Source organism: Psammomys obesus, unplaced genomic scaffold (genome assembly GCF_907164565.1).
Source record: "Psammomys obesus unplaced genomic scaffold, mPsaObe1.curated_primary_1811, whole genome shotgun sequence".
Taxonomy (NCBI): domain Eukaryota; kingdom Metazoa; phylum Chordata; class Mammalia; order Rodentia; family Muridae; genus Psammomys; species Psammomys obesus.
The window spans coordinates 14,192,576-14,203,579 of NW_026596109.1; the positions used below are offsets into that span (position 1 = coordinate 14,192,576).

The 11,004-nt window shown below is 46.2% G+C and overlaps 1 protein-coding gene across 1 annotated transcript in view; it reads right to left on the reverse strand.

Annotated features, from left to right (window-relative positions):
• The window catches only part of Slc5a9 (solute carrier family 5 member 9), a 25,030-nt gene extending 15,515 nt beyond the window's left edge, over window positions 1–9,515 (reverse strand). The window contains exons 1-9 of the mRNA XM_055628949.1: window positions 9,359–9,515; window positions 6,916–6,987; window positions 4,088–4,192; window positions 3,614–3,778; window positions 2,373–2,478; window positions 1,511–1,591; window positions 1,059–1,264; window positions 724–859; window positions 176–283 (exon numbers count right to left, since the gene is read on the reverse strand). Of these exons, the coding sequence (XP_055484924.1) occupies window positions 176–283; window positions 724–859; window positions 1,059–1,264; window positions 1,511–1,591; window positions 2,373–2,478; window positions 3,614–3,778; window positions 4,088–4,192; window positions 6,916–6,987; window positions 9,359–9,499 (1,120 nt within the window). The 5' untranslated portion in view covers window positions 9,500–9,515. The remainder of the gene's footprint in view (window positions 1–175; window positions 284–723; window positions 860–1,058; window positions 1,265–1,510; window positions 1,592–2,372; window positions 2,479–3,613; window positions 3,779–4,087; window positions 4,193–6,915; window positions 6,988–9,358) is intronic.
• Between the last annotated feature and the right edge of the window lie 1,489 nt (window positions 9,516–11,004).

Sequence of the window (11,004 nt, forward strand, 5' to 3'; positions counted from 1 at the left end):
TGTGTGTGTGTGTGTGTGTGTGTGTGTGTGTGTGTGTGTGTGTGTGTATACACTGCAGTGGAAGCAGAGGTGGGTCTTTCTCTCCTCTCTTTCCATGTACTTGTAGTTCAGTCCATTTTAGCTAGTGAATCTTGGGTACTGGGTGGTGGAAAAGGGTAGGGGAGATGACACTCACCCACGGGCATGAGAGCCATAACCAGCTTGGGGTAGGCAATGTTGGAGCACCCCACTCTGGTCCCACACACTCTTTGGCAGATGTCAGGGTCCACACAGGCAACTTCATCTGCAAACGGAGGGGTCGTATGATTATATGATGCTGTGTCTCTTTAGACTGGCCCACTATTTGCTTTCTGATTCAATAGGAATACGTTCACCAGAGACCTCAAGCTAGTCTAGAAGGTGAAATGACAAGCGGTCTGATTGCCTGTAGATTTGTTGCATATGAACTACTCTGCGAAGCTTGTTTGATTCCCTTTTTAAAATCAAATATCCTTGGGAGGGACCAAGAACGCCTTAACTGTATCTTCTCCATATAAGGGGTAATTTAAACTGATGTTCACATGTAGATTTCTTCTACTTCAGTACAAAGTCTAAAATGCTTTCTATGTTCTCTTAATGGGGAAATCCTCCTCATCCCTGCTCTGGTTTACCTATCCCAGGAACACCTTCTCTGCAAATGCCTTGCAAAACTCACAATACACAGAAAACAGTGTTAGCTCTTACCTGGGTACAAAGCCCTGCTGATCATGCCAGGCATGACAATGAAGAACATTGGGAGGATCTTTAGGTAGCCCCCCAGCACTGAGCCTCCTTTGGCATGTGAAAGACTCTTGGCGGAGAGAGACCTCTGCACAATCACCTGAAACAATATCAGTGAGGACATGCCACCAGGTCAGAGAGAGGCTCAGCTCAGTACAGGTGAGCCCCAACACTGACCATTGTTTGCCTCCACTCAGTCTCAGGCACATACCCTACAGACCCTCTACATACCCAGGTGCCTGCTTGTTTATTGGTTTTCAGGATGCCCCTGCTGGGCCTACCCAGGCTGGGCATGTTACCTGGTCCGTGCACCAACACCAGGTGGCCAGAACTGTGAGCCCAAAAATGAGACCTGGCCAGGGGATGTCTCCATTCACTGGATCTCTAAACATGTGGAAGGCATCGGGCCGTGGGAGGTGACAGGTGGTGTTGGGAACTGTGACATTGGGAATGGCCTGTCTATAGAGCTGCTGCAGGCCTGGATACCAGCCGACGTCCCGAAAGCCTGTGGGAGAGACACGATGTGAGAAACGGCTCGGAGGCTGTACTCCTACCCTCATGTGAGCCTCTGGATTTGAACTGATAGGAAGACTGGGAATGAGCAAGGACACTGGGCCTTGGATTTAAGATTCTTGGTTTAGAGTACTGAGAATCCTGATTTTAAGGATTGCTGGCCTAGAAAAGGTATATGCTTTGTGCTATGGAAAGTTCTAGGGATCAGGATGGGGTATATTCAGACTTTTTTTCTTACCCAGAAACATGAGGACCAGGGCTCCCCCAACCATGATAATGGTCTGCAGAGCATCTGTGTAGATCACAGCTGTGAGCCCCCCTGTGTACACAAGGGGAGGATAAATCAGTCAGCATCAATGGGAGGTTTCTCTGTAGGTGCCTGTCCTATGTCTGGCCACACTGGGAGACGAAAGAAGACAGAGCCCTTTTAGCAGGGAACCCTGGTGAAAGACCCTTCTTCATCCCTTCTTTCTCTATCCCACCCAAGGACAATGGAGGCTGGTTGCAGACCACTGTGTTCTGACTTAACTATTTCTGTCGGTGGAAAGGTCTGTTCATCAATCCATTAACAGCCTCTGTCCTTGTCATTCATATCCCCAGGCTCTCTGTTTTATCTCACAAAGCCCACTGAGATCCCCCATCATTCAAAGACAGCTTAGCCATAGCTGTTATGTCCTGGGAAGCTTTCTTAGAGTACCCTGTTCTACGACTTGAAGGAAACAGAGCAGAGTGGGTTCCTGGCTTTTGTGACAGTGACTAGGGCCCAGACAGTAGCTCACTGATCTCTCACCTCGTCCCTGTGGAGCTCGTCCTCAGCGGGACCCCAAGTCTCTCTCATTCTCCTGCTTTGTGGGGTGGTTTTTCATCTCTGCCTTTCTTATCTACTTTTTCTTCTACTGTCTTTTCATCTTCCTCTCTGTGTTCTCTCATATGACAGTTCTGACTTTGCTAGTTTGTCTCTGTCTCTCTTTCACTGTCTCTCTCAGGATTACCAGTCTTCTGCCTGTCTCTATCTTTATATTTCTGTGTCGTCGCCTGTGAAAGCATCCTTCTTCACCTCATTGTCTCTACATATCAATATAGCTCTTCCCGCTTCATACCTGCAATGGTGTAGACCGCTGTCACCACCAGCAAGATCACTGTGGAGAGATAGAGGTTCCAGCCCAAGGCCATCTGGATGAAAAGGGCTCCAGAGAAGATATCAGTCTGTAGAAAGCCAGGACCCCCAAATCCATGTCACCCAATGCTTCCAGGATGGTTGTGAGTGTGTCCTAGCTTATCAGGTGTCCTCAGCCTGTCCTCAGCTGTCATCAAACAATGAAGACAAGGCTGAAGTGTCATGCTGATAAGTTTGGTCTTGGCATTAAAGTGCCACACTAGGGAATGTGGGCTTGACCTTGCAGACATGGAGGCATGGGGGAATTTAGAGTGAAACAATACTGTATAATGATTTGATTAAAAAACATCAGCCAGTCCTGAAAGATTTGTCTGTCTATTATTAAGGGAAGGGTGAAAAAAATAAAGTGGAAGGCGAAGGAAGTAAAGCGAGGAGGAGATGGGGATGGAGAAGACAGCATTTGAAAGGGGAGAGTAGCATTGCTGGCTGCTCCATGACATAGCAGAGGCCTACTGGGCTGCTTGGGCAGCCAACCGTCGGCTCGGGGTGATCCCCATGCTTGTGTTATTGTGGGACTTAGGGCGGGTGTAGGCTTTCCTTCAGCCAACAGTGTTTGTCCTCAAAGTAATTTCATTGCTAGATCTAGCACATGATTGATTCTGTGCCCTTCAGCTTGTTTGTTTAGCCCATAACATGATTGTTTGTAAACTGATTAGAATTTATGAAATGATAGTGATGTCATCACCTAACCCTCTTGGGGTATGGTAGTCAAGATCCAGTTCTGATTCCAGACATGGTCCTTCCTCTGTGTAGACCTGGATAACTCATTTGACATGTTTAAGTTTGTTTTCTATGTTTAGTTCAATAAAGTGATAGTAAAGACCTTTCGGACACCAACATTCTAGGCTATTAATCATTGCTTAATGAAGAAGCACTAATTAGTGGAAAGATAAAAGCAGAGATTGTAGTTTGATAGATTTTTTTGAGTGAAAGATCAATATTCACTTAAAACATTTATCCTTCATTTCTGATCACCTCACTTCTGGATGGAAGCATTCTCTGAAGTCATGGATCTGCCTTTCCTTCCCTCTATCCTTCATTCCATCCACACACAGTTTCATTTTATTTCCTCCCTCCATTCCTCCCCCTCCCGTTCATCCCTCCCATCTCCCCCTGCCATTAGTGAGCTCAGCATAATGCCCACGGTAAGGAAGTCATACCCACCGATATCTTGGTGAAGATGTAGAGGATGAGAGACAGGACTGACATGTACACCTGAATCCTCTGTCCCCCAAATCGCTTCTTCAGGTACTGTGGCATGGTCACCACACCAGCCGCAATGTACACAGGAACAAAGATCCATCCCAAGGCCAGGAGCAGGAAGGTTGCCTGGAAGAGCATAGAGAAGGTACTGTGGTTGTAGAAAAGATGAGCAGCTTCCCACCTGGAGGTAGCATGTTGTAAAGGAGAGCTCTGAACAAGGAATTGAAGGACCTGGGTCCTCATCCCAGCTTATCTGGAAAACCTCAGCCAAGTCTTTTTCTTTTTTAAGGCCTTGGTTTCATCATCTATATAATAGGTCCTCTGTTTACCATACAGCCTCCAAAGTTCCTCTAAAATATCTTTCATCTCTAAGGCCAGTCACAGGACCTGGTTCTGGCCCTGAACACCCTGTATCAGTCAGGTCAGCTTGCTTACATTCCACTCGAAGCCACCCACAGCAAGGCCTCCAGCAGCCCCTGTCCCAGCCAGGCCGATGAACAAGCCACTGCCCACATTGCTGGACATTAGAGATGCTCCGATCTGCAAAGCACAAGTGAGGTTAAGAGTCAAGGGTCAGAGTTAGTTTGAGGTAGCCTGGGCTTAGGATCATTAACAGTGAGGAAGTAGCTGGAGGCTGTGAATTTTGAGGCCCTGGCTAAGTAAATGGTACCATTACCAAGCTTTGTTTGTTTGTTTGTTTGGTTGGTTGCTTCCTTGCTTTTCCTCATAAAAGAGTAGCTGGAGGCACCAGTCATTCCTGGTGGGTTTCCAGGTTCCCAGACCCCAACATCCTCAGATAGTCTATCACGTTAAACAGACATAGGTTCCCCGTCCTTAGATCTTCTTGCTCCAGATAACCAAATCTTTCAGAGAATCCTGAAGGCTTTCAGTGTTTTCTCTACACTTTGGAGAGCAGAGTGTGAGCGGTGGTGGTCAGGCGTGGTGAACATCACCGAAATGGAGGTGCAAAAATGGCTGACAGTACAAGTGTGAGTGACTGTGAGACTGAGTAAGCGAATAGGTACGTGGAGGTCTTTGTGTAAGATTATGTGAAGGAATGTATGAGAGTGAACGTGTGTATGCACTGTGCAAGGACATGTGAATGTTGGCTTGTATGAATGTGTGTGTATGACTGCCTTAATGTGTGGGTGTGTGACTGCGAGAAGGAGAGAATATCTAAGTACATGAATGAGCATGTAGGAATTTGTGTGTGAGTTTGGTGTGACTGGGTTTCCAAGTAGGCCTGACCTCCCTTCCTCTGACTTTGGGAAGAGGAATTTAATTTTCAGGGATCAATAGAAATGTAGGGTGTGGTCTGATAGGAGAGATGGGGGTTGACAAGTGCCTGGGGACAGTTTCTGTAGATTTTTGGGAACTCACTCCTGACTCTCACTGCACTATTCTTTAGTATTAAGTATAGGTGCCACCTTTCAAGAAAATTATTTCTACTTTCTACCCACCCATTGCCTGAGAACCAGCAACTTCACTAAGCTATGGGCAACCCCAGTACTTCCCGGTATCCCGGGTTTGATTATATTGTTCCTAAGTCTTTATGCCCACTCAGCTAGGAGCATCTCTAGAGCAGGGAAGTCCAGATATATCTTGATAGATCTAGTGCCCAACAGAAGACCCACGCCTGAAAACAGAGGAGGGTATTCAACTCTCCTTGGATATTTGAATACCAGGTTGAGCACAGCAAGTGTTTTTAAGGGTATTTATTTCTTTTAGGTTATTTTCCTGTGAATGAGAAAAACTGTAGAGCATTAGCTGTTCTTTCCTTTGAATGACAGCTGGCAAATTTTTTCTCTTAAGCCTGGATTTCTCAATTGGGCAGCTGTCCGTTGAGCAGCTCCTATTGGGTGACTGCCTACACTGTCATCGTGGTATCTCAGTTGCTTCAAATACTTTATGGATCTATTGGGAAACAATACTCCATCTTCAGAGGAATGCTGCGACTATGGTTATGGATCTATTAAGAAAACTAACACTCCATCTTCAGAGGATGCTGTGACTCTGGTGCTGTGGAAGCCACAAATGGCTGCTTTAGGAGACCATGCTATGGCCATGACTACTTCAGAAAACATGCACCAGATTGGGAAGACCACACTTTGGGCTAACCTGGCCTTAGTGTATGATAGATAACTCCACTTATCCTATAACTACTCAAGTAACACAGGAGGAGGAGCATTTCCCCAGGGGCACAGAATTAGTCTGTGATTGGTACAGTGTAAGTCTTGTGATTGGTTCTTATATAACGGTTTGATTAGAGGATTTGGAAGCTATATGTATAAAAGGGTGTAAGAGCTGGAATTATATTCTGAGTAAAACTGTTTCACTTCTTTTCTGGCCATATACATTGGTTGGTTATCACTCTTTTTTCCAGTTTTTTTTTTTTGGGGAGCCTTATCTTCTGTGTATTCTCCCAAAATTCCTGCAATAACCCAGTGTTGAAACATTTGACCCAAATGGTCTCTTTTCCTCCTCAGGTAGAAAATACCAGGTTTGTTGCCTGAAGAGCAGATATTAGACCACAAATCATGTAAGCTTTAGAGGTGAGGAGGCAGCTAAGAGTTCCACAGGCCCCCTGAGAGCTAATGACCCTGATATTTAGAGTTCTGACAAAGAATACTAACTAGGCTGAAGAGTTACACAAAAATTGAGGTCAGAAACAGAAGAATCTTAAGACTATCATGGGACTACTGAGAATCCAAGAGACTGTGAAGGGCTAGATGGTAGCTGAAAGTAAGTGGTTGTAATTCTGGGTCACTGAAAAAAGATTGAGGGTGACACCAAGGGTTAAATAGCTGAGGGCCCCAACACACAAAGCTCAGGAGCTGTAACTTAATTTACTTCATGGGTGTTGGAGCTTCAAGCTCAGAGCAACACCCCCTGCTCTAGAACCCGTAGAACAAGAACTCTCTGGTTCCACAAGCTGGGGCCATGAGACTTCAGTTCTACAGTATAGAGCTGTAAGCTTCTGTTTTGAATCCCAGATTACAAACTTCTGAAATTGAGTGCTATCAGCACTATGTTCCTTTACTGTCTATATAGAACAAAGAACTCCTAGACCACCATCTGTGACATATACAGAAAAAAAATCCAGGGAAGGTGGCTCAGGCTGCTGGGTGGATTGGGGCAAGAGGGGAATCCACAGCTGGGAAAATCAATAGAGGGCACTGATATAATTCTGGCAAGAAAGTGGAGGTGATGGATGGCCAATGCTGAGAATATATCCTGGGAGAAGAGGGGAAAGGTCAACTCACTGGCCACCAGGTCATAGATCTCCCAGCCAGGAAGTAGCCACCAATGGTCCTCCGGCTTGCACGGATAGATGACTGCAAAGAATATGCAAAGATGTCAGTACCTCTCAAGCCTCTTTACTTTCCCCACCTTCCACCCTGGATTAACTCTCCCATTGGTACAGGTGGCACCGTGGGGACAAAGAGGGGAAGAACTGAGGTAGACCAGAACTGTCTGTATATTGATGGCATAAGCATTTTTAAACTATAGGTCTGTGGGAGAGTCATGTTGCCTTTGTTAGGTTTCCTCTCCATCTATTTCTCTGGACTGATGTGAAGAGCAGAGGGGACAAAATCTGTCCAAGGTCTTCAGGAATAGCAGCACATCATGAAAACATTCTGGATGGTAATTAGGGTCTCTTACTAGCTTCTTCCAAGAGATGGGCTGGACTCTGTCTCAGGTGCGCAGGGACCAACTCTTCTCTGAGCTAGCCTCTTTTTTCCCAGCTAGACTATCACACCAGAAAGGGTATTGATCTAGCTATTCTGACCAAGGACTCTGCACACTGGGCAGAATGAAGAACTCTATTTGGGACATTCTTTGTTATGGCTTGGAGTCAGAACACACCATTGAGCCCACTGAAGATCCTGGAAGGAGTAGATGGTCAATCAACAGCCTGTTTTAGGATGTGAGTGTAAGTACTTTCTCTGGGGACATGAGCCCATACTTCTCAGTCAAGACACTAACAGGACCGGGATGATTAGCTGAGCTTTTTCGACATCTGTGGGATTGATGGGGAGAAGAGGGTGTAAACTAGGCTCAGGGTGGCTAGGGATGGTTTAGCAGGGCATGGTGAGAGTCTGTGGTATGGCCTGATAGTGAGTAAGTGTGTGTTGCAATTTGAGTTTGAAAAGTTCCAAAGCCTCACATGTTAAATACTTAGCCCCTAGTACACTATCAGATGTTGAGATTTTAGGAAATGTTTGGATTATGAGAATTCTGACCTACTCAATATATTAACATGTCAATAGCTTCAACATTAAGCGGGCTATCGGCAAGTGAAAGAAACTATGGAAAATGATCCCTGAACATAGGAAATGGGTCATGGAGACCATGGGTTTGAAGGCTATGTCTTCTCACCCACATTTTCCTCTCTCTGTTTCCCAGCATCCACAAAATGATCAGACTCCTCCATTACTTGTTTCTGTTGCCTTCCCATACATCCATTGTTACAGAGTCAGCTGACCATGGTTCGAGGCTTCAGAAACCTGGAGTCTAAATATATCTTTACATCCTTCAAGTGACTTACAAGTTGTGTCACAACAGAAAGCTGACACAGGAATAGAAGTTACTTCAGAGTGGGAGGCAACAAGCCTGACTAGACCTGAGAAAAGATTCTTGAAGCTGAGGAAGGAGAAAGAAAAGGTTATTAGTCACTAGGGAGCGATAAGCACATATACAGGGCCTGGCATGTGTTGAGCTTTGGCTAGCATATTCCTGTGTCACCTCTGAGCCTCCAGAGGGCAACAGGAGCAATATAAATCCATCTCAAGGATGAGAAATTGAGCTACAGGGTAAGAAAGGACTTGTCCCACCCGCACAGAAATTAGGGTTCTCATGCTGAGTACCTCGCAGTAGGTGCTGGGCTCCTCTCTGTCCACTTCTTCCCCATACCAAGCCTGAGAAATGAGGGCTAGCGACTCCCCCACAGAGGAGGGGACTGAGGTCCATCGGAGGTCCTGGCCAGCTTAGACTACGGTGATACCCTCACAGCAGTCCGAAGGGACTGGCCTCTCAGCAGGATCCAGTGCTGATAACAGCAGCTGTTTATGGCAATGTGCCCGGTGCTTATGCGTGTCCTGTCACTGAACTATAGCTTTCAATAGTATCAACTCAGGGAAACTGAGAGGTTTCCAGTTCCCCAGGGATGCTCTGATGGCTGGAGTAAGATCTGGGCTCTTGAAGGTTCTCTGATCCCAAGGCCTCGCACCTGCCCTTAGTGTTGTGGTTTCTGTGAACAATAGGAACATTGGAATCTGGAAGTTGCTATTCCCTGAGAGAGTGTGGGTCTGAGCTCCTTGTTCGAGTCACTAGGAGAGATGGAGAAAGGCTGGGGGAGGGGGGGTCAAGCCTTCTTTGACTTGGCTGTCTTAGGGCAGAGTAAATAAGGGTCAGGGTCAAAGTTAAAGGGGTCGGGAGTCAGAGTTACTGTCCTAATCTGCCCCTGGCTCACTGTGTGACAAGCAGGCAGGCCATGCGCCCTCTCTGGGCCTTAGTCATGCATATACAGAGAGCCAGGTTGGAAGTAGATGATTCCTAAAGCACCATAGGCTCAGCTACCAATGGTTGTGTATTCTTCATTATTATTATTATTGTTTTGTCATTCCTCTCCAAAGCTCAAGATGAGAGGTTTCTCTACCTCTCTGCCTCTCTGCCAGGCTTCAGCATTCCTTCATTCTCACTCACCCAGATTCCCACAGCAAGAACGAAGACAAAGTAGATGACCACCACCACGATGTCATAGGTGTGCAGGCTGACTCCAGAGCCCAGTGCTGAGCGTGTTGCTGTTTCAGCTCTGATTCTATCCCTGGAAGCTCCGGGCTCCATTGCTGCTAGCTCCTTGCTCGTTTGTTACACTGGTTCTCAGCAGTCTGGACTTTGATGTCCTTCTGGCTTCATTGCTTTTCCTTAATGATTAAACAAACCCACGTATAATTAGCCTTTGAGAAATAGAGGAGTCTTACTGGCTTGTGAGGTCCTGCCCACTTTTCTCTTAACTGCAGTGCCTTCCCCTGCAAGACTTGCTTCCTTCCTCTCTTTGCCTGCTGCCATTGTATGTATCTGCGCGAACATGTATTTGTGTGTGTTGAACACGCACACTCTAGAAATCAAGGTGCCCAACCAGCTGCTTTGTGGAAGAGGAACCGAGGGACGTGAATGCAGAACTGAGGCTGAAGTTCAAATTTCTTAGTTGCCAGTTTAATACAACTTTCCTTTACCCAGAAAGAGGGAGAGGAGGGAAGAGAGAGGAAGACTCTATGATCATCCTTGTAAAGCCTCTGCTGCCTTGCCAAGGTTCCCTGTTTTACAGTGGAGGAAACGGAGACCCAGGAAAAGCTGACGTTTTCCTGCAAAGAACAAGGCCATCTGTGTCAAGGGAGGCCAAATTTATATTTTCAATATAAATTTACATTTACATTTTGAAATTGAAATTTACAAATTGAAATTTACATTTCAATCTCAATCTACATTTCCTGTCCCAGCTGTGAATGGTAAAATGGATGAGGTCAGGGTCTACCTGGGAATAGGCAGATTTCACTGAGGAAGACCATCTTCAAAGCTTTAGTGTCTGTGTTTCTGCTCCCCAATGCCTCTTTTGCCATACTCCTGAAGGCTTTGGGCAAGCTGCTGTCTCTGAACTTAGATATCCTTCTCATCAATGTGCATGGCACCCTCCTTATCTCCCTGCACTCAGGGGATTAGAATGTGCTCCCACCATCCTCTGCAAACTCTGGACTCTTTGGAGGTCGGTGCTAAGATAGAGAAACCGGTATCAGCCACCATTTAGCCAATAGGTCCAAATACCAGGCACAGAGCATGCCTGTACTAGCTACCCATGGACTTTTTAGTCTGTGAGTGATGCATAAACAGGGCAGTCTCAGGTTGGAGTAAATAAAGGGGCAGCATTGACCTTGCATCCCAGCCTCAGGGTTTCGTGAGAAGCAGAGGGCTGAGAGTAGGGGACAGAGTCTCCTCGCCGGTAATTAGGGGATAAAGAAAGCAAAAAACAGAGTAGTGGACTTGTTTTGGCTTGGCCCCTTAGCCCAGAATAACAGGTATGGGCCATCCAGAGTCGCAAGGAGTTGCTCGTGGATCTGCCAGAGTAGCTGTTTGAAATAAGTCCAGCAGAGTGTAGCATCCATTTAGGTTAGAGGCCAGAAGGACAGAGAGGCAAAGGTGCCTTTCACATGTATTTAGATGTTAATAAGTGTTTATCAAGTAAGCCAGAGGGGTAAGGAGCTCAGTCATTGTTAGCAACCTCAGAAAAATGTGGAGGACAGTCCCTGATATACACAATGTGGAAGGGCACTGGGAAATGAAGCTTGCAGCTG